This window comes from Neodiprion lecontei, chromosome 1 (genome assembly GCF_021901455.1).
Source record: "Neodiprion lecontei isolate iyNeoLeco1 chromosome 1, iyNeoLeco1.1, whole genome shotgun sequence".
In the NCBI taxonomy this organism is placed as follows: Eukaryota; Metazoa; Arthropoda; class Insecta; order Hymenoptera; family Diprionidae; genus Neodiprion; species Neodiprion lecontei.
The window spans coordinates 36,815,721-36,838,981 of record NC_060260.1 but is presented as its reverse complement, the minus strand read 5'-3'; the positions used below and the strand labels follow the sequence as shown (position 1 = coordinate 36,838,981).

General features: G+C 39.3%; 3 protein-coding genes across 4 annotated transcripts; 2 read left to right on the top strand and 1 right to left on the bottom strand.

Annotated features, from left to right (window-relative positions):
- Positions 1 to 355: 355 nt before the first annotated feature.
- LOC107219846 (trimeric intracellular cation channel type 1B.1) lies at positions 356 to 4,930 on the top strand. The gene is made up of 8 exons (XM_015658186.2): positions 356 to 640; positions 3,190 to 3,346; positions 3,471 to 3,566; positions 3,646 to 3,734; positions 3,839 to 3,926; positions 4,040 to 4,160; positions 4,296 to 4,458; positions 4,609 to 4,930. Exons 1-7 carry the CDS (start codon positions 520 to 522, stop codon positions 4,449 to 4,451), a joined length of 828 nt encoding a protein of 275 aa, XP_015513672.1. The 5' UTR covers positions 356 to 519; the 3' UTR covers positions 4,452 to 4,458; positions 4,609 to 4,930.
- A 3,752-nt stretch (positions 4,931 to 8,682) lies between these two features.
- Positions 8,683 to 12,703, top strand: LOC107219850 (E3 ubiquitin-protein ligase parkin). Of its 2 annotated transcripts, XR_006904989.1 has the most exons (9): positions 8,683 to 9,149; positions 9,283 to 9,496; positions 9,701 to 10,070; positions 10,155 to 10,356; positions 10,460 to 10,636; positions 10,725 to 10,859; positions 10,933 to 11,017; positions 11,153 to 11,335; positions 11,981 to 12,703. XR_006904989.1 is itself a non-coding variant. In XM_015658191.2 (8 exons), the coding sequence occupies exons 1-8, from the start codon at positions 8,892 to 8,894 to the stop codon at positions 11,260 to 11,262; spliced, it is 1,551 nt and encodes a 516-aa protein (XP_015513677.2). In that variant the 5' UTR covers positions 8,683 to 8,891; the 3' UTR covers positions 11,263 to 11,391. The 2 variants fall into 2 exon arrangements, 1 of the variants encoding a protein (XP_015513677.2); XM_015658191.2 differs by lacking the exon at positions 11,981 to 12,703 and having other exon boundaries at positions 11,153 to 11,391.
- A 551-nt stretch (positions 12,704 to 13,254) lies between these two features.
- LOC107219824 (T-box transcription factor T) lies at positions 13,255 to 19,384 on the bottom strand. The gene is made up of 6 exons (XM_015658166.2): positions 19,119 to 19,384; positions 18,157 to 18,252; positions 16,493 to 16,736; positions 16,246 to 16,399; positions 15,370 to 15,555; positions 13,255 to 14,665 (listed from the first exon to the last, which is right to left on the bottom strand). The coding sequence occupies exons 1-6, from the start codon at positions 19,382 to 19,384 to the stop codon at positions 13,875 to 13,877; spliced, it is 1,737 nt and encodes a 578-aa protein (XP_015513652.2). The 3' UTR covers positions 13,255 to 13,874.
- Between the last annotated feature and the right edge of the window lie 3,877 nt (positions 19,385 to 23,261).

Sequence of the window (23,261 nt, the reverse complement as noted above, 5' to 3'; positions counted from 1 at the left end):
ATAAATCAAATAAAGAGCGGGGCCAGTAGTTGATGAAAATTTAACCGACGGTGGCGCAGTCTGTGAGAAAGCGGCGGAAACGAACTTCAGGGCTGAGTTCAGAAATCTTACCTGAGTGAACTCGGCACTGATATATACTGTCTCTGTCTAACACGTGAGATTAAACAAAGACACAACGATACTCAAGTCACTCGAGTAAGGTTTCTGAACTCAGCCCAGACCGTATCCTCTGGCAGACGACGAGCAGACAACTGCGAAGATGAAAACTCGATCGATGGTAGCGCCACCTGTGAGTAGATGATGGAAAGCGAACTTCACTCGGTATCATCTAGCAGACGACGAGCAGACAACTAGCAGACGGCGTAGTGGCAGCGTAGCAGACAGCGCGCGGGCGCTCGGGTGTTTTTTTGATAAGAGGCTTATTTTTTTTTTCTCATCACAAGTTTTTTCGGGTAATTTTCAAGATTTAATAAAAAAGAAATATTCATTCACCGGGAGTAGAGATAAAAATACGAAATCATGGATCCCGAAGCTTTCCTAGACATGGCCAATCAGGTCATTAAATTAAAAATGTTCCCGTACTTTGACATTGCACACTGTGTATTGTGCGCGTTGCATGTCAGGGAAGACCTAGGACCCGGTAAGCCTACCTATTCTATATTTAAAGCCCTCAGCTCCTATCTCGAGATCTCATCTGATGTATGTATGTGCTGTACGTATGTAAGATATATACGTGCCTGCGGTACTTGTATTCATTTGGACCCTCCGTGGTCGTTGACCTGCACATTATAATCACGAGGATCATATTCTTATTCGGACATAAAAAATTGCTGAATTCTACGCGAAAAAAAATGTCTTGAAAAATTGCCGATTTTCTCCAAGCTTGACGCTTCTCATCATGGTTGTGTGGACTCTCTTTTTTTCTCTCTCTATCTCTCTCTCTCTCTCTCGCTGTATTCCCGTTTGAATGTATTTTTATTTCCTAAATACGTACGTTGCGGTTGGCACTCGCTATCTATATGTACTTTATAATGTAAGTAAATACATACATTAAACGGATATTCTTGCTTTAGATAAAATTCGACACACCTTTTTACGATTATGCATTGTTACTTTCCTTTCAGTAAAACAAACTACATTGTTCCTTTCCTTTTTCTCTTTTTCGATTAAAGATATATCTTTCGTCGTTTCTTTTTCTTTTCTTCTTTTCATTCTTTTATCATTTGATCTTATTGTTACTGAACACAAGTTTGATTACCGATCATGCTATATAGATTATTATATTCATTAGTCAATTTCAATTATTTCCTCATAGATTAAATTGCGCAGATATCAGTTGAGATTTATGTATGCTCTTGCACTTACCCAATGCTTTAGAATGGTTCATTTGGATGTGAAAATAGATAAATAATGTGGCACGACAGTTAGAGCTTAACTCTGTAATTTTAGATTAGCTGAATTCTATTAAAAGAAGGATATCGGAGACCTTGAAAGTGTTACTACAACTTCTGGGTGTGGAAAGGGGTCGATTCTTTGTAAGTCTGGAAGCAACAGAAATAATTGAAACCAAAAATCAAAGTATAAGGAATGAAATTGTCAGTACTTGCGTTATTATACAAGTAATCATTTACTGTCATGATTGAATCGGTATCTTGTCAAGTTTAGTTAACGAGCTAAATCCCATTGCTAGATGTATCAGATTTAAAGGTGAAATGACCGTCTGTAATGTACGTTAGATGCTTTTTTTGAAACATGGAAACTGGCGAGAGGGAGGATTCACATACGTCTGGCACGTGTTCACACATGTTCAGTTTGGGCAACTCTTGGCAGCTAAAATCACAATTAATATTAACGTATCCCAATGTTAACCGAGAGAACCTAGCTGTTCTATTTTTGTATGGAATGTACGAGACTCTAAGCCACCCGAAATGTGGCACTGAATGATTAGAGTCACCCAAAAACTAATAACAAACAATAAAACTTAAATATCCTTTCGAATTTCATTTCGTCACTCCTACGGAGTCTTCAAAGAAATCGCCAAATTTTCTAGTTCTATCAATTTTCCTCATACCAAAATAGTTTGCAGTCGGTAAAATCTTACAGTTGGATCGGAATGTCTGTGTAAATATACCCTTCACGTTTTATTGCATCCAAAGTTTGCTTAAAAGAACAAATATTCCCACCGCGAGTTGGAAAGTATTGTGCGATGTAGCGTGAATGGCATTGAATAATTGAGAAACCTCAGAATCTATTCAACCAGATAAATAACAATGATTCTTGGAAGGTCAAAGGAAATTGACATGGCTAATGTTCTGTTGTTAGATTACAAAAAACAAGTTCATTCAATGTGTAAGTGGACAAATTGATAAGTAATTTTTCACTCGAGTATTTTGTGCTACGGCAAAATTAATTTCAAGTTCATACATTTTTACATCATGAAGTTTTACTCGAACATATAAATTCAGCTATCACACAAAGCTAGTCAGCCAACTTCACGAGTATTCAATCAATACCTGTCCCTATCTGAGCCAGCCTGGACGGTATTAATATTGGTGATATTGATTCAGACAGTAATGATTGAATAAAGACTGGTAGATATACCAGTTATCTATCAGTCTTACCTGAATGTACGAATGGCAAACTGGATAGCTAGTCCAGTTCAGAAAGTAAGATTGCAAAACTTTGGTGCCAGTTATGTGAAAATATATTTAATGGATTGATAAGAATTTCGTGACAATCCATCATTCGATAGCACACAGATAGCATAATTATAAATTTAGGTAGATAAGAAGTCTGGCAAGCAGCTTGCGATTCATATGAATCCTTTTATACCTCACTCCACTTTGAAATTCGATTACCTACAGAAATTCTTTACCAGATCAGTTAGACGTGCAGCATGTGCTTGTAGCTAAATGCATTGATACGTTTAAAGAACCAGGGACAACCACGTTTGTAAGGATTCTGTTTGACCGACTTGATATGTTGCACTCGGTAGAATTACAAAACCATACATACATGTTGTACTTGAAGATTTTCTACACTTTAGAATTTCTCTGCTAGCATAATTTTAAAATCACAAATACCACGAAAATATTTTGAGGAAAATTAACTTCGCTCTGCGTTATCGAATAATGGCAACAGAAATCAAATATATTGTACCCAATCGTCGTTCGATCCTCATTTTTACAGGAGCGCAAGCATTTTCAAGGAAACATCCGCTATCATGCTGGCTGTCGACGATGCTGGTTGTTTTTGCTGGTGGCATGTTGTGCAATGGTTTACTTGGAGAGCCAGTTCTTGCCCCCCTCAAAAACACCCCACAATTAGTAGTCGCCACCGTCGTCTGGTAACTCACTCTAATCCCATAATATTCATTTCTCATTAATGTCCAAAATTTTTCACACGGTTATCTCTAGAAATCTGAATTGTAATCAATTTATCGTTATTGAAAGTAATTAATTCTTTATTAGGTATGTAATATTTTACACACCATTTGATGTCGGGTATAAAGTAGCGAAATTCCTGCCAGTAAAAATAATATGCTCAGCTATGAAGGAAATATACAGGTAAAGAAAAATAGAAACTATTCTTATCGATGTATTATAACATTCGAACATAATGTTGACAATTTATATTACTCCATAGGTGTAAAAAAGTCTATGACGGTGTCACACATGCAGGGAAACTATATCCAAATGCTTATCTTATAATGATTCTCATTGGAACACTAAAAGGTACGCCTTAAAAGATTTCTTGTGCATGTTATTAGAACAATAAATTCTTTAATATCAGAAAACTTGATTGAAACGTACTAATATATGTATAAATTCGAAACTAGGTAACGGCGCTGGATTCACTAAATTGTTTGAGCGACTTATTCGTGGTGTTTGGACACCAACGGCTATGGAATTCATGCAGCCTAGTTTGTGAGTTTATGATCTCTTAATTTATCTCAAAATCTTCCGATGTATGCTACTATAAAATTAGGAATGTAAATAGTTTACACTCTAACCCTAATACTTTTCTCCTACTTTATCAGCCCGACAAAAGCATCTATGGTTGCCTCGATCATATTTGTGCTTGATAAGAAAACTGACATAATTTCTGCGCCCCATGCTCTTGTTTACTTCGGCATTGTGATCTTCTTCGTTTACTTCAAGGTACGCAGCAAACACTTTTTATGTTTGTCGAAATATATTTAGACAATTTTTGAATTCAATCGTTTGTAATTTTAAGTTACGCCAGCATTGTTTTGTTCACCTGCATTATTTTTATGTTTCTGTCTCTGTTAACAGCTGTCTTCTATTCTACTCGGTATCCATGATCCCTTTGTTCCTTTTGAAAACCTGTTTTGTGCTCTTTTCATGGGAGGAATCTGGGACTCGTTGGCAAAATTACTTGGACGAGGCCAAACAAAAGATGAAAAGACAGACTCCAAGAAAACCAATTGAAGTTAATGTAAGTTCAGTGAATCATTTTATTTTTTTAGCTAATGTGTTATGTAGTGAAATGTGATTTTATTCTGTTTCGTTTAGACATTTGTGACTGAAGATAAATACGGGTATCGTTTACAACAACTAAGTGAAACTTTGTGTTTCTATTTTTCAGAATCACAACAAAAAAATGCAACTGACTTGTTATTTATTGACATAAAGAAGATTAAACGGACCCAGGGAGTAATAGAAACGCAAGCTAGTCAAATAACTCGATTCCTAAAAGATGACATTTGATAAATTGTCAAACCAAAAGTACAACCAATTGTTTATTACACTAACACCGTAGCGTGAACCGAAGTTCAAGCGTCGATACCTAGGTGTGTGAAGTATTACGTAAAATGTAAACGCATCGCCAATTGATCAAGAAGCAAAAATCCACCACTCGTATACAAAAAAAAAAAAAAAATCATTTTTCAATTACCGTTAAATATCACGACCAAATTTTTATGTATTAAAATCATACTGTTGTTCATCATTTATCACACCATAAAATTGTACAAATATCATTCAAACCACGTTCCCTGCTCACGATGCTAAATAACATTTATTTTTGGTCTCAATAGCTGCTAAGTGCGAGTGGCGGTGCCCATTATTTATTAAATCGCCCGATGTCAGTTTAGAATTGGAAAAAAACATAATGTATTAACTATTGTAAATATTGAAGTTTATCATATCAAGTGATTCGAATTTTATTAATTTTATCAATTTCATGCAATGAATTTGAGTATATTTGAAAATTATAACTGAAGTGCACACTTCAATATATGTTATATGTACGCATGTGTATAACTATGTATATTTATTCACACTTTAATCATTATTTTATTTTATGCGCTTCAATTTTGATCTACCAATAACGCAGTGGGTGCTGTTTTGTAGAGAGCGCATGAAATGAATGATGTATAAAAAATATTTCGATTCTTAAAACTATAAAATTGTAACTCTTCATCATTTTTATGGTGATTTTTTTTTTTTTCGTACATCTAAGCTCATGTTCATAAATATGACGTATGATTGAGAAATTATCGATTTTTGACTGCCCATTTGTTTTGGGTAAATGTAATAACTGCGTTATAATGAATCTATATTAATGATCCTAACGCATCGAACATATTTTCAAATACAGTGTGAATTGTATGTTAGTGCACAGTGTGTTGAGAATGAAAATTTATGCATCAAGAAATAAAAATAAAAAGAGGCTCTTGGTAAAACCTTATAAAGGCTAAGAGCTAGTACAGCTGAAAAATTTAAGTTCTTTTAAACCCGTCAACTTACTATACCAACTTCTTTATTAAATATTTATATTCCATACCTCAGTCATTGAAAGCTCGCGAATACAGACTAAAAGTTACCTAAGCATCATGAAAATAACACCGAAAGCTTTTTGTACTTCCCGAATTTTCCCCATTCACAACATAAGCTGTGCAGGCTTATCACCTGGTGCATCAGGGACTTTGCAGGCGTAATGCCCAGGCTGCTTGATTCGAATATTTAATCCATATTCATGCTTATATTCATTATTCAAACTCACTTGTCTAGCTTCAGACGATTCTGGATCTATAAATAGGTGTACATCTGCTTGGGTGTGCAAATGATTGTCTCTCTTTGGTTTTGACGGTTCGTCTTTACTCTGCATCATGAGTAACCAGTCCGTGTCTATCTGAATATTTGGTTCTTCGTCGGGAACTTGAGTTCTGATATTGTATATCTGGTCCCAGTCTTTATAGCGACAGTACTTATCCAGCTCTGGCATTCCAGGGTCTTGGAAAAATAAAACGTTCTTATGCACTGCTGGTACAGGAACTCTGTCCGCTGCGCATTTCTCACACAGAGTTGGGTCGGGCTGTGAAATAATGCAGGCAATAAAGCAAATTGTAGTTCGAGTGAGATTATAAAAGCATTACATTTTTGATGCACAAGTCAATTCTACTTACATGATAATCCAATCTGTGATCTGATTCTTCTTTTACACATATCGGCTTACAGTTTGAATCTACTGAGGAGGTTTGTTCGGAACTGTTTGATAACGAGGATGATAATTTACCGCTGTCTGAGAGACAAGTATCGTTTGATTGCGTTGTGGTTGAGGTCTCACGTTTTGTCGACAATTCACTTCCTTTACTGTCATCACTAAGACTTTGACTGGAGCAGAAATCCAGAACATGCCTAGGCCCACAAGGGCGGATCATCGGTGTTTCGAATGACATTTGTGATGGATCATGGGGAGAGAATTTATCTGTGCTACTTTGCAAGTCACATCGCATTGGTGAGTCTTTACTAATTTCCGATTCACCTCCGCAGAGTGAAGGTTTGTCCTGATATCCATTACCGCAGACATTTGTACTGTCACAAAGTGCGTTACTAAAAAACCAATACACAAATATTTTTGCATCTCCGTGGGGAACTCGAATATCGTAAATTAATCAGTTAGACTAGAGACCCTTGGAGATTAAATTCTTTAGTGGAATATCGACTAACTTATTCTTTGGACACGTCGAAATTTCAGTAGACGGTTTCTCTGCAGGTTCGTTCCCACAAACGTTCAATTTTTCTTGACAAATTGTCGTATAGGATGAATTGTCTTCACATAAACCTCCATCTTCCTTGATACATCGGTGCTGCTTCTTTGATTTACATTTTGTGGATTTCTTGCCATATTTATACCGATAATTACTGTTATCATTTTGTCCGCAACATGACAGCAAATCCACACTGACGTCGCTATCCTCTTCTTTGCTGTACAATGAATCTATGCAACATAGAATTTTACTGTGATGATTGCTTGGATTTTCTATCAAACATTAAGCATTATTTCTCAACCCTACAGCGTTCGCTTGCGTAAGTAATTTGATTATCTTACCTCCACAAATCTTGGGACAGCACGTATCAGAAGAATCTGATGGATTTATTCCGTTACTAGAATTGCACACAGAATCTGAATTATCGGAGCTCTTTTCTGTGTCTGATTTATTGTCGACAGTTGTTTCGGAAAAATGTTGACAGGTGCAAAATAGTTGCTGGTCTTGCGGTGCGAGAAACCAATTCATGACGTTTGTTTTGAAATGCTCCGGTGTCCAAATATCTTCGGTGTATAATCTTGGGCAGCAGGCTTGCCATGGTTTTGCAGGTTCTGCTTTTACTGAGGAGACTTGAAAGAAGTTTTTTTTTTGTTACTTTCACACAACCTTAGAAGCAGACAACGTAATTTTTACTGACCCTTGTCGGATGATTGTGCTAACTTTGTTTGAACAGATTCTATCATCTCTTCAAGAATGCGATACCAGGTTGACGGAAACACATATTTTCGACTGCATCTTTTTTCGATCATCTGTTTCCTCATCTCTTCTGCGTACATGGCTTTCAGAGATTCCATTAATCTGATACATTCTCTTTCACTCACACCAAGCAAGTTCAATCTCCTAGCTATTATACCGTACGCCTTCATCCTTCTCGATCGATCTTTGTAAAATGAATGCGTAGGGTCCCATAATATAGGATGAACTTTGTAGATGCTTAAAAACCTTAAAATGTTCACATCGGTCCACTTTTTGGCATCAGGGACAAAGCGCAGCCACCACTTTTGGTTCTTTTCAATCACATCTGATTGAGGTTTCGCTATTTTCATATCTTCACTGGTGGAAATTTTGAACTTTATTTTACCAAAACAATGCTATCGGATGATAATTATGAAGCCAAGAAACGTAGAGACGAAATATATTACAGAGTTCAGTGCCTACTCGGCATTGAAACCGTGATTGAAACTATCCTCTTTGACCGAAACAACCGAAATTCAGTGGGTTGCTACCGTTATACTAGCGTTTTATTTGCTCACGGGATCGGCACGAAACTCAAATATTGTTAAAACTCCCGCATGGGGAAGAATTGATTGCAAATTCATAATTCAATCGAATAATTAAGGTAACGTACATAGTATATACTTTGGCTAGTAACAGATCGGTATATAAATATTCATCTGTACAGGTCTGAGCTACCTGATTTGAATCGATGCTGCGTGAAATATTGGGTGCATTTTATTTGTCACGTTTTGAAAATGAAAGCTTTGGAAAAAGCAGCCGGTTGGCTGATATTCGAATATTGACCAATCAGGTGAGTCTTTCAACCATTTCATTTTCAAAAGATGGCGAATAGAATATGTCCTTTATCAGCCCCAACAGTCAAGTGCTGCACTCTGCGTCTGACTAGAATATATCTCGCACCTAATTTGGGTTCGAATGGTTCGAAATGATTTTTTGAAGGTTGTAAAATATACGTATTTGACGCAGAAAATACGCTTCATATGCAAACATGTACTCCTCCACATTTATCGCGATAACATTTGGTGTTACCGTAAAGCAAAATTCTACGTAGAACTGCTTCGATATTAAAGACTCTATAATGAGTTTTCTGTTCAATCTTCTGAAGGGTGCCTTTTTGAGAATGTTGCAGTTGATTTGGTTCGGAAAACGAAAGATATCGAACTCGTTGAGTATCTACGTGAAAACTAACACGGGAAATACGCTCTCCATTGATTTGGATCCGAAATGGGACATCAGAAACCTAAAAGAGATCGTCGGGCCTCAGCTTGGCATATCTCCCGAAGATATCAAGATCATATTTGCTGGTAAAGAGTTGCACAATTCCACGATAATAGAGGTATGTTAACAATCGTATAATCAGCAGTAAAGTGTCGTTTTATTACGGTACAAAATTTAGTTATTAACAATTGTGTTTTTCTACCTAACCTCAATTCTAATCTGAAATGTAAATATTTTTATCTGTTGTCTAGGAATGCGATCTTGGTCAGCAAAGTATTTTGCATGCCATAAAATTGCCACCCGGAAAAAATCGCCTTAATAGAAAAAAAGATACTAAAAATCTTATCGAAGAATCTATAGATGAAGGATCGGAAGCAAATGAAAGTGGAAGCAAACCTCTGAACGAAACTTTGATCGACTTACCATTGGAGGATTCGGACCGTCATGAAAATCACAGCGAGCAGGGTATTCATACATTTAGTTTTCCCCATTGCAATGACTTTTGTAGGATTAAAGTCTTGACGATAGAATTCTCGAGTAGTAGATTTCTTGTTGAACGGAACAAAAAAATTGGTCAATATATGTTTACGTAATTACACTGCAGTGTTTTTAAGCTGTAATTATTATCACAATACTCTTTTGAATTTGGTGGTTGTGATGATTTTACAGAGCAGCAACAAGCCCGTGCCCATTTTTACGTTTACTGTTCGCTGCCATGTAAATCAGTGGAAGCAGGAAAGCTGAGAGTGAGATGCGCGACATGTGGTAGCGGGGCTGTGACTGTGGATCGAGACCCTCAGTGTTGGCCTGACGTGCAGCAGCCTCGTAGAATAACTGTACATTGTGAGAATCACGATTGTCAGACATTACTGTCTTCCTTAGCACAGAAGGATGAAGGTACTCCTCAAGTGAGATACGCGCAGTTTTATTTCAAGTGCGCCAATCACGTGAGTCTTGGAGAAAAAGATGAGGCGGTACCGCTTTATTTGATTAAACCAAATCTGAGAAATGTACCTTGTCTGGCTTGCACGGATACAAGGTAAAGCTTTGATTTGGCACATAAATAATTGGTGTAGAAGTAAACGTAAGAAGAATTAATACAAGCTTTGTTAATACTTTTCAGGGACACGGTACTGGTTTTCCCTTGCGAGGCTGGACATGTAACCTGCCTGGACTGCTTCCGGGACTATTGCGTGGCTCGTCTGCGGGATCGTCAGTTTGAGTTTGACGACAACCACGGATACTATACCTTGCCATGTCCGGCTGGTTGCCAAAATTCGCACATATCCGAAGTTCATCACTTCCGTCTTCTCTCACCTGAGCAGGTACAGCGGTACCTAAAATTATTGGCCTCTTCTACTTTCACCGTCACACTCATTCCATAAATATCATTGGATTACCAATGAATGAATGCAATTCAAATTACAGTATGAGCAGTACCAACGATTTGGAACTGAGGAATACGTTCTAAGGGCAGGAGGACTTCTGTGCCCGAGGCCTGATTGCGGAATGGGAATTATTCCACCTGATCAGACTGATGAGGAGCGTAGTCGATCCCCGGATGAGGACGACTGTCGTAGAATTCAATGTATTGGTGGTTGTGGGGTACGTGATAAAATTGTTGCCAGTACTCGAGGACATTTAGCTCTTACTCACTGCTGAAAAACCACTATAATTCAGTGTTTTCCCATAGTATGTTTTCTGTAGGCGATGCTTGCAAGGTTTCCACGTAGGTGAATGTGACTCACAACAGCCTACGACGTATTCTTCTACCTCCGCCGTCTCCTGTCTTTCAGGCTATGCAATTGATCCTCTGCGAGCTAGCGAGGTAAGTAACACTATTTTTATTTACTTATTTGAATCGATAAACAATCACACAGATAACCTAATTTTAATTCCAGGCCAAGTGGGACGAAGCGAGTAAGAAGACCATTCAAATATCGACGAAACCATGTCCGAAATGTAGAACACCGACTGAACGAGATGGTAAGCTTATTCACGTATATTTTTCAGTCTTACCTTATTAAGAGTTTTTAACTCGCTTGCCCGTTATATTTGCCATAATTTGGATATGGAAATGATAATGAACTATTGAGATTGGGGAACAATAATGATTGGCAGGTGGCTGTATGCACATGGTTTGTACAAGAGCTGGCTGTAGTTTCCAGTGGTGCTGGGTTTGTCAGACGGAATGGACGAGAGACTGTATGGGAAGTCATTGGTTCGGATGATGTTCTGAAACTATTTATATCAGCAATTGTTTATGCTGTGATGGGATCAGGTTAATGCAACTTCGAAAGCCAGGTAAAATTGTGATAGGTATTTACCTACGTAGTGAAATAAATTGTTGTTCTTTTCAATTTTTTATTTTTATCATCAGAATACACCCTTTATGCCTCTATACCTGAAACCTCTCAATCGCCTACAGGCTGTACAATATTTACATGGTAATAAAAAATAAGAGCACTGAACACTCACGGTTTTATTATCATTATAGTAAATTTGTGTAAGTCGATGTTGAAAAATTTTCTAGGTATATCGGAAAGTGATAGGCGGCAAATTAACAATTCGCGTCTCTAGGATATGGATATTACCGTTACTACTTAAGCTTTAGGCAAACATACACTGTGTGTATCTGAGTATTTAATTATACAGTATAAGGACTTTACCGCGATAATAGCTTATATTATTATGGTAGTTCCTCCCAAAATGAGTTTTCTTACAATCGTTCTAAGAAAAAAGTACACACTTTCATAACAGTATTTTACATCAGCTATCAAAATTGAGTGAGCTTGACCGTATCAATCTCGAGATATTAATTGTCAAAGTTTCAATTATCTACACCTGACTTCCTATCTCTGAGAATCTTAATGAAAAATGAGTATGTTAAAGCATCGGACAAAAACTTCCCTCGCTGATTGTAATATATATTTCACTGTACCGTTTCAGAGTAATTTTAATCCAAAGTTGAGGATTTTACGGTACGTACGACGCGAGCCAACGAGAGTGAGAGAGACCGCCAACAAAGCTTGTGTACTTGAGGGGCGCATGTCTGTGTGTACGAAAATGGCAGGAACTACCTTAATGCTGTCCTGGGAGACGATAATCTTCTGTAATCCTATGCTAATTACCTATAATTATCCTATTCGTAGCCGTATCTTATTTACAGGCGACAAGAATTCGCCAGACATTCTTTCAAATGGACGGATTTTGTTCCGACTTACGTAGGTATTACTACCGACTTCAACTACCGTAAAATTATTGTAATTTACGTGTGTGTGCCTCCTCAATTGCATTATAACAGTAACAATCATCTCTTTACTATCGTATACTGTCGTCTCGGTTTTATCGATAACAATTACGTTAACATTTATAATGTGCGTATTTGAAAAATTTGAGGTATAATATTACAGGAACAAGGGTGAAGTAAAACGTTTACGGTGTAGTCAAACATTAAAGTTGAGATTTGTTTGTGAGAGTGGGAGTGATAGAATTAAAAGTTTTTAGTCTTAGTTATATTTGACCGGAATCATACAGTAAACGCGCGCGTCTTCTACACAGTTTGAATATTTCACGTTAAAAATGGAAACTATCTTCTCCTGCAGCCTGCAGTGTTTTTTAAAATAAGCATCTACCTTCGAGCTCTATATTTGTCGCGCGAGCCTCGATGAACGATAAACAATAAACATGATTAGTTTAAAGATAAAGTACGGATTCCCATCATCATTGTTTACATTCTATTGTTTAGATTGATTACTTTCGGAAAATGGTGGAAAAAAAATCGTGGTTAAGGGTAAATCATTCGGTACAAGTACGAGCAAATTACTCTGCGTGAATATTTTTAAGAATGTACTGGCTATACATTCCCACCCAAAAGTGAGTCTCGACAGTACTGAATTCTTTATGATAAGATGAAAAGCGGAAAAAATCAACCACAATAAAAACGATATGAAAATTAAATTTGAATTATAATAATGTCCAAAAGTTTTAACAAATTTTTAGGAAATGAATTCGCTGATTTTTTCAAGTGCACATGAATTTCTAAATGATTTTCTCATTATTTTGAAATTTCCGTTTTCGAACATTCGTAAAGGCTATCTTTACGATACTATTCGTACAATGCACCGGAAACTTCTTAATTTTAATGTACAACGTTTTTACGAAAAGCGTATCTAAAATTCACGATTTTTCCTCCATCGTTCAAAATTTTAAATTTTCGCTAACGATAATTTCAAAATAATGCAAAAATTCTTTAAAAAATCATGCGCATTCAGAAAAATCAACAAATTCATTTCACATGACAAAAAAACATTCCCCGAAAATTTGTTAAACAATGTTTTACTTAGACAATTTATCGATAACTTTTTGGCATTATTATTATTCAAATTTAATTTTCTTATCGTTATTGTAGTGGTTGATTTTTTCCGATTTTTATTTTATCATAAAGTATTCAATATTGTCGACGAGACTAACTTTTAGTTGAGAATGTATAGCCAATACATCCTTAACTGATCGTGAGAAACGTGTTTGTCAATTCGTTGAAAATAACGTGTCCACGATACCTGTAGATTTCACAGGTGGCGTGAAATCAAAATGGCCGCCGTTGGTTCACCTGTGATTTTGTTTCGGCTGCACGATTTTATCCAGCGCAGAAATATTTTACTACCGCTATCCGACGCCAGGCAAAATACAGCAAGAATAATATGATCATACCTTTAGCATCGGCAAGGTAACGAAAATCGATAATTCAGCCTACGAAATTCACTCGTTATGTACGTTGCCCATGTTTTTGACCCTTCCACTTCTCAATTCACCGTAATGCAGGTGGATTACCTCGCCCCGGTCAAATAGCGGTAGTCTGTGGCGCAGGCGGAGGTGTCAGCGGTGACCAGTTCGACTGATGTTCGGCAGCCGATGCGTCCTGTTGCCTTTGCTGCTGCTGTTGCTGCTGCTGCTGCTGCTGTTGCTGCTGCTGATGGTGTTGCCGATGATGGTGATCGACGACCGAGGAAAACCTCCGGCCAGCCTCGCTAGCTACGTCCTCCTCTGGGTTTCCCTGCTCCGGGTACCCCTGGACACTCTGCATCTCTTTCGGCGCCTCGTACTCGGCGACCGAATTCGGCGAGGGCGTACCTTGGGGATGTTGAAGATGCAGCTGGGGGTGGTGGTGCTGATGGGGATGCAGCGACTGCCCGGGATGGTGGTGGTACTCCGGGTGATACTCGTCCGGTTCGGCGGGTCCGTTCAGCGGCTGATGGAGGCTCGGACCGCCCGGGGGATACGGGGATATCTGGTGGTGCAGATGCAGGTTCAGGTTCAGATACGGCTGCTGCATCTGGTCGCTCGGGGACGCCGAGGGGTGCAGCCACCCTGACGAATCGCCGCAGTGCGTCTGGCCGTGTGTCGCCGTGCTGCAGGGTGCCGATGGCACGTAGACCGTGCAGGAAGTCGTCGTCGTCGCTGGAGCCGACCCAGAGTGCGCGTACGGCGATGACGCCGAGGATGACGGCGACGGCGAGGCTGGCGGCCAATCCTGCAAAGTACCCGCGGCCAGCGCTTCGGGACTTCGAGGCGCCCAGCCGACGTACGTCGTCGAATGCAGCAGCGCCGGTCCGTAGGGATCGACGTGTTGCTCTGAGAAGTCGTAAAACCTCTTTATATGGTTGCTTTGTTGTTCAGGGACTTGAATAGATAAGGGACGGCTAGAAAGCGCTTCAAATGTTCGGGTCGCGATTGTTATTTTTCAGATCTCTATGCAGTTGGTCTCAGTCGAGAAGCCATTCGCTTGGAAATCAAACGAATGATTTCAATTCATCGACATTGATTTTCATTGTTACGCCCGATTTTAAATTATGTACTAGCCGTCCAGGCGATTTTCGGTGCTTTCCGGATTGGTTATGGTAGAATCACAAAAAATCATTGGACAGCGGTGGGAATGACCGAAAATGCTGGAAGATAGTATTCGAAATCAATTGGTAAACTGAAAGTCAACGAAAGTAAACGATGAACTAGAAATCAATAGAATTTTAACGAATTGAAACAATTCGGCGTTTACCGTAAGCAAGACTTACAACAATTTTCGTAAATTTCAACGTTTGCCGCGTGATTTCTTCACCGCTATCGTGTGATTTCAAGTGATTTAGATATCGTTCGTTTCATTTAGCTGAAATTTGAAGACCATTCGAGGCGAGTAATAATTGTACCGACTGAATTCATTTCGTGTATAGGACCACCATATTCGGTTATAAAAAAATATTATACTGACTCGAATAATCAACATCGTAAACACGTGTGTCTGTGCAATGAAGATGGAGTGATGGGGAGTTTATTTGACTCACCGTCCTGAATGTACTTCGGCCTGAGCGTGTAAGGTCCGGGTCTACAGGCGTTTTTATGATTTACCGAAATGGAGGTGGGCAGACTGGTCGAGCCGCCTTGTGGTTGACTTTGGGCGACGGCAAGGGCTGACGCAGGGTTGTATTCGTAGCTCATAGTCGGCTGCGGTAGGAACCAAGTACCAGTGTCTACAACGTCAAGTAATATTTAGAATAAATTCAACTGCAGGAAAAGAACACGTCATCGGTTCGGTTCAAAGCTCGGAAAATATTTCAGCTGCAATGTGAACCAAACCTGATCATCGAAACATCGATTGCTCTCGCTGGTACACTGAGAAAAATTTCATTTGTTACAGTAACTAGAAAAATTCAGTAAAACAGGCATCGTTAAAAAAACTGTTTGAATATTGTTGGAATTACGAAAAACGAGGTACGCGTAACCATTTTGCGCTATCGTCGATCCTTTTTTGGTTATTACAACGCAAAATCAGTTCGTTCGGTTTACTCTACTTTTTTAGTCAAACAAGGCCTTAACGTCTGTTATTGTTAAGAATTAGATTTTCGCAACAGTTGCAAGAAAATACAGTAACAGTGATCGTAATGATAAAGAATAGCAACGGATACTAGACTTTCCGGCAACAGCTGGAAAACTAATTTTCATTCTCTACGTAGAACTATATTTTTGCGATTGTGGTAAAAAATGAAAATAGTTAAGGACTGAGCGGTAACCGAAACTAAAAATTTCTCTCAGTGTACCCACATTTACACAAAGTCGCGAACAGGCAACGAGGCTGATTATGTATTATCACAGTTGGCAATTATTGGTAAATGTATTCGAATATACATAATTAATACACACGTAATTAGCACATCACTTACATTGCGGATATGATTGAGTATCGCTGGGTCTCTCTTTCGCGTCCAAAAAGGCCTTCGCGAAGGGGTTGTACTTTATTTTGAGACTAGTTACTTCCTCGTTTTGATAGGCCGTCACCGCGATGAATTGCGTCTCGGGAAATCTGTAGGTAAGGACCTGCGATAGGTGAAAAAATAGATGAGTTTCCCGAGTCGCTGGAGTAAATTTACCACTGCTGAGGAATTTAACGCCGCAATAGCGAAACCCTACCGTTCTCTGCTCCTCGGCACCAACTCTCACGAGGTGCACCCTGGGTTCGTATTTGTGCAACGAGTTCAGCATTATCTGTCCGTTTCCGTTAGACTTGTTCGTCAGTTTGACCTTCGCGAAGGACACGGCCTCCTTCATCCAGTGTGCACCGAAATTCGGACTCTCCGGGTGGATGTAGATCGGGTTCGGTGGAGCCACTTCCGCTTTTCCACCTGGCACCCATTCCCCGTTCACGTATTTCCACCTGCATTGTGATTTTCGTCAAACTCTCAATATTTACAGGACCTAACTGGGATTAACCGTGTTCCTTTAACGCAGTCTTTGACTAACGCAAGATTCGTCCCTTTTTTTCTTTCGAAGCGAAACTTCTTTAGCGGTGGTAACTGTGGAATATTGTGAAACGCTCTGTCGTGAACCGTCATGTTACGAAACTCCCAAACGGCACCTAAACATCGGTATTTCCTCCGTGTCCGAACACAAAAATTTATTTAATATTTCAATAAGAATCGGAAATTGCTGATTATCCTTTTTTATCTCCCTCTTTCTCTCTCTCAATTTAAAAATTACGACACACCGCGAACAAAGAAAACATCTCGCCCATACAAATATCGTAGGAGCAAATTGCAAGGTGGAATCTCATTACGTTGATCAAACATTGCCGGTAGCTCATGTCGCGGTCACGTGACATTAAAATTCTCCTATTTTTTCCCTCCTACATTGCGCGGTTTCGTTACCACGTAATTTTTGTTCCTGCAATGACTAGCTGTGAGCTATGAAATGAAAATATTATGCCCTAAACTTTCGCCGTTGCTTTCTGTTCGACACAGTTAAACATAAATAGACGATACAACACGTAGCATGTCAACGCCCGTGTTTACGACTCGCAATTGCACTCTTGCCTCGCAGTAGCGGTAATTCAAAAACCAGAAGGTTTACAGTCTAATATAAAATTGAAAAATACAGGTCCGATCTCTTCACCAATTTAGCCGGCAAACTATCAGCCTAATTAACGCCTCGTTCTCAATGTAGCTTGACTCGCACTATTTGTTTCAAATTCTCAAAGTGCATTAGGTGTACCGACCAAGCCTAAAACTCTTTTTTTAGCAGCTCTCCCGCGATCAGTTTGGACAGAAAAAAGTTTATACATTTACATCGTAACAAGTTTTGCGTTAACCTAATTCAAGAAGTGCGTATCATCTTCTTCGAAGGTTCCAACACTTTTTCTAACGCGTAATAATCTGTGGATCCAAAACCCTCACCTATATTCAATTTATTGCCTCCTCATATGTGCGGCGTTGTAAAAGCTTTCGTCGCGAGGAACCTGATATTTTACTACAGGTTATCTCGTCTTCAGGAATCATATTGTAGTAACGTGTCAATCGACAAGCTGTAAAACCCGTCAGCCGAGTCCCGGAGTGAAATACGACGTTAAAAGTATTATGCTTCTTCACAGTTAACTTCAACAAACTATTTCAAAGATGTATATATGTAGCTTATCGTACCGCTGACATTTCTGCAGCGTAAACTGGAGAACGATTATTGTCGAAGTCATCCTTCGGAGGTATTAACCGGTACAGAATTGCTCGTTACACGTTCTGCACACCTCTCGCATATTACCGAATAATGACAAGAAACCGGATTTACCGCGATTGGTCCGGATTTACCTGTGAGGATCGACTTGCACGAACTCCAGAAGCAAAGTGTACATGGCCGCCGGCTCCAATCCTCTGGCGATGACTTTGACCACAGGAAACATCCGCCTGGAATAAATAACATCACTAAAACTTCCCAAAAAACTTGTACTGCGAAGCTGCTTGGATATTCCACGTAATATGTTGCACTTCGCGATCGGTTAGTGTGGTCAATGATGTACGAATTTTTAGATTTTTTCATATATCGAATGAGAAATGCGATGAGGTGAATAAATTTAATCGACGGAGACTAAGAAATTTATATTCACGATCTACGCGTTGGCACTGATTGTTTTCTGAAATATCTACAAATTCTTCGGATTACAGTGAAGATAAGTATTATTGACACTTGATGAATCGGTTATCAGCAATCGATGGTTATAGCCGCATGGAACAAGGATTATTCAGGAAAAAACCTCCGAGATATCAATTTTCAGACTATCCAACTAGAACTCAGAAGCAAACGAGTTTTCATCACGCGAAGGTGAATAAATTCGAATTTGAACAAACCACGGCTGATTTTCCGAACAGTCAACGAGCAGAAAAAAAGCGAACAACAATCGAGTTGCCGAGAGATAATTTAATCGTTTCTGTAAAAATATGAAGAATCTTGGATTATAAACGGACCGAAATGAGGTCCACGAGGCCTGACCCAGCGTTAACGTCACTGCTTTTATTCCGTAGACCAAACTTCTTCAAGAAGCGTATAAAACCACCACTGAAATATGCCGTAAAAAAAGCATACAAAGATTTGGATATAACCATGACTGTCGTAATTTCGTTCTCACGAAACAAAAAAAAGAAGAACCGTCAATTTCATAACACTTCCAAACACAACAAGCTGACATGCGAAATCATAGAGAACTCGTCACGATATTTCAGAACGAAAACACCGTAGTTCTACCAAAGGCATCGCGATCGCGTAACGAACGCACCTTCCGTTCTTGGTGACGATCATCTCGTTGGTGATGCACTGAAACCTGGTCCACAGTTCCCTGTCCTCGAGGGTGAGGGACAGGCTCTGACCGGCGGAATTTGCGGGACCGGGAGTATCGTTCCTGTTCTCATCTACGAGATGATTGTCGCGGTCCCTTTCGCAGCAGGAAGACCTCGGCGGACTGTCGGGGGCTGCCGACGAGGATGACGGACCTGGGACGTTGCTGGTGCCGCGTTGGTGCTCCTGCAGCCCGGCGGAGTGCATCATTGACATTAATTTGCTTATATATATATATATATATATATATATATATATACACGTATATATATATATATATATATGCGTGTGTCTGTGCGTCTGCGTATATATGTATATATATATATGTATATATAATATATATGCGCGCCTTCGGGGGCGAGAGCTGGTTCCAGGTTTCTGATGAATTTATCAATTAGAGGCGATTTAATCACCGGCTCGAGCTCACTAACACTTGACTAAACAAAGTAATTATTACGGTGGCCCGTAGCAGCCGACGTAGCTCGGGTACACCTCGAGTGGGTGAACACCTCGTTGTCACACTTTACTGCGATATTTCACACTACTCGGCGAACCTGGAGGCTGCGGCCGCAAGACTCGGGTATGCGGTTCCCTCTTGCCGCGGCTCACCTCCGGTCCTTCCGTCCGTCCCTCGTTCTACCCCCACGCCTCCGACGGTCTAATTAGCGTCGATTAGAAGGCCGCGATGGCTGACCGCTCCCTCTTTCCAGCCCCACCACCACCCCTCATAACCGTCAGCGAGCCCTCCGCGTTGCGGTACCGTTTTTCCGGTTCCTACCAGAGTCTTTTTCCCAACGTTGGTGGCTCCCATTGGCCAAGGTGACGATTCGACGCGTCCTTGTCACACCTCGTCGCCGTTCACCTCGTAGCCGATTGGTCGGCTCTGGGTCAGTTTGCCTCCAGGTAACCGGCTCCCGACTCCTTCGACTCGGCCGAAGTCGACGCCCCCGGTTACGTGTTTGCCTCTTGCCAGCGGCTCGCCTGCGATCGAGCTCAGTTACTACACGGTGTCATGACAAACGTCGTGGCCGTCGTCCGCTTTCGCCCCTGGGATTCGAGCTACCGAAGTTGTCCGGCTCATCCCCGAGGAGGCGGAGCTTACGGGTGACTTTTTCTTGTTACAAGATTTGCCCCGCGAACTTTTATACAGAGAATGTACGACGCGTAGGTGTGCGATATGTCGGTGCCGATGACGATCGTCTTGCTTCGGACGCTGGTAATTATTACCAAGGACTTCTGTTTCTTCAGGGAAAAACTTACAACGCCGGATTACAAACTCGTCCATTTCCGACAACGGCTCGCAGCTAATATAAATCGAAACTCATCTTGTGTCGCCGTTATTGTTATACGGTTCACCGTTAGGATGCTGCACGAAGTGAGAAGAAGTCTTCTGCCCCACATGTAGAACGCGAAATCCTTGCAGGATCAACGGTAACGGAATTCGTTTATTTTTTTTTTTTTCATTTTATTCGCGATTTACTTGATAATTTTCATATTGTTATAATATTTGCCGGACGTAATTGCCACGGATCGAATTGCGAAGGACTTCTTTGCAACCCTGTTGCATACCTAGTTGAGCAATACACTAATGAAATATCTCAATTTTTTACGTAATACAATGTTGTTCCTTTTTCCAATTGATTACTTAAATTGAATAGAATTTTTAATACTTTTCTCCTGTTCGATAATGATTATGTAATGCTGTATAAATCGTCCGGTTCACCATAGATTGGGTTTCTTTTGCATGTTGCAATTTATACCGTATGGGCCAAGCCTCAAAAAGGACTAGCTATTTTCACGTACCAAACTGATTTGAAAATGTTGTGGTTTATAAGATCGAGAATATCTTCAGGCGAGGTTTAAATTGTTTGAAAAATTGAAAAGCAGGTACGCACCTGATGCACAACATTTATAGAAAGGTATTTTTGTCCCCAATATCGTAGTCAAAGAAACGCACATATTAAATCCATTATAGCTATGAAGGCAAACGATAAAAGTCATGTTTTTAAAATTTTCATGTATAAATGCAATTCCGGTTGATTGATTATATCGCGATATACTTTAAGATGCCAATTTCAATTATTCCGAACGAGTTAATTATCCGTTTCCATTTGCAGAGCAATTACTTTAGCTAATCTACATACGGTTGTCTTTTTTACAAATCCAATCAAAATAGTATTAAAAAAAAAAGTAGGTGACATGGTTTGATTTGAGAAGGATTCAATTTTGCCAACGGTTTTAGATATAAAATACGTTGGATTTACAAAATCGTGATTATTTTCATTTTTGTGAGTAGAAAAGATTCGCTTTTTTCTACAAAAGCTTGGTATTCGAAAAACGAATATTACACAGTGGCCGATCTGCACGAGTTGAGGGTGATTTAAACTCGGCGATAAAACACCGTTAATTCAAATTCAACTATTACATTTATTTCGAATTATATCTTATGAATTATTCGCGCCTCTTTCTCTGTCATGAAATGAATAAATATATTAGGGTGGCTCAATTTTTACCTTTTTTTCTATTTAAAGTGGTACTCGAAAAATTTGTAACAGATATTGAAAAAAAAAAAAAATAAAATTGTCGTAAGACCTGGAAGCGGTAGGAAAATATTTAGAGGTCGGTACCAATTATTGAAATATTATTAACTTATTTTCATGTGTACAGCATATTAGTTTATATTTTTTGTACAGTGGTCCAATTAATCGCTCACCAATCAACAGCAAACTGCGCCTAACGATTCCGCAATTGGCTGTTTTCGTCTTTTATCCGAAAGATTAATCGTCTCGGAGAAATTTGGACAGCAATTTTTGTTACCGAAATAAAAGTGTCGCATCACTTTGATGTTCCAATTTCGTTTTTCAGTACTAATTTTTACGAACAATAATTAATTGGACCACGATACGAAAAATATAAACCACAATATAAGTCCTTAAAGGTGTGCACATAAATGTGAATAAAAAATATTACGATAATTGGTAGCGACCTCTAAATATTTTCCCACCTCCTCCAAGTCTTACGACAATTGTTTTCATCCAATATTTGTCACAAGTTATTCGAGTAGCACCTTGACGAAAAGTAAAGTTAAAAAATGAGCTACCCTAAAATACATACATCCAATACTTTACTCGCAAGAGTATACCTGTACCTGCACGTTTGTATACACCGTGAGAAGTTTTTAGTTCCTTTCATTTTTTACCACGATTGAAAAATATAGTTCTAGGTGGAAAATGAAAATTAGTTTTCTAGCCGTTACCGGAAAGTCTAGTATCCGTTACTGTTCTTTCTCATTACGATCGCTGTTGTTATATTTTCACGTAACGTTGACGTCAAAGCCTTGTTTAACTAAAAAAGTAGAGTAAACCTCAGAAACTGATTTTGCGTTGCAATTGGCAAAAAAGGATCGACGATAGCGCAAAACGGTTAGGCGTAGCTCGTTTTTCGTAATTCCAACGATATTCAAACAGTTTTTTCAACGATACCTGTTTTACTTAATTTTTCCACCAAGTAAGTATACTGTAAGAAATGAAATTTCTCTCAGTGTATCGTGTTTAAAATTATTTCACCGCAATACCTGTAATTCTTATTAAGACACTGCGACCTCGCGGCTCTAATATATCCCACATTAACGAAGAGTCCGAATTAGGCGGATAGATGGACGGACATGTAACGGTCGCAACGAAAGGATCCGGTCTTCTCCTGCAGACAAATTACAAAAATCAACAAAGTGCATGGCACGGGGTTACAGTGTTTGCGCGAGTGTTGCTGCATGGCGGAGGCCCACGAATTATTACAACACGTATAATATACGTGTATATATACGTAAATACATATAAATATACACATATATAGAAAGGTAATTTTATACCCACCTTGGCGCATTTAAGAGGCAGGTATAGAACCGCAGGCTCCGATATTTGAGGAGTTCGTTTGATCGTTTGTTTGCGATCTGCCTCAAGTTCGTTTCTTCTTATATACTTTGCTCCTACAAAGTTTGCCCAACTAATTCACAAGAATTTCCAAACTGTCTATACGGCTCGATATAAGGCTTACAGCCTTACCTTATGCCGAATTTTGTGTACCG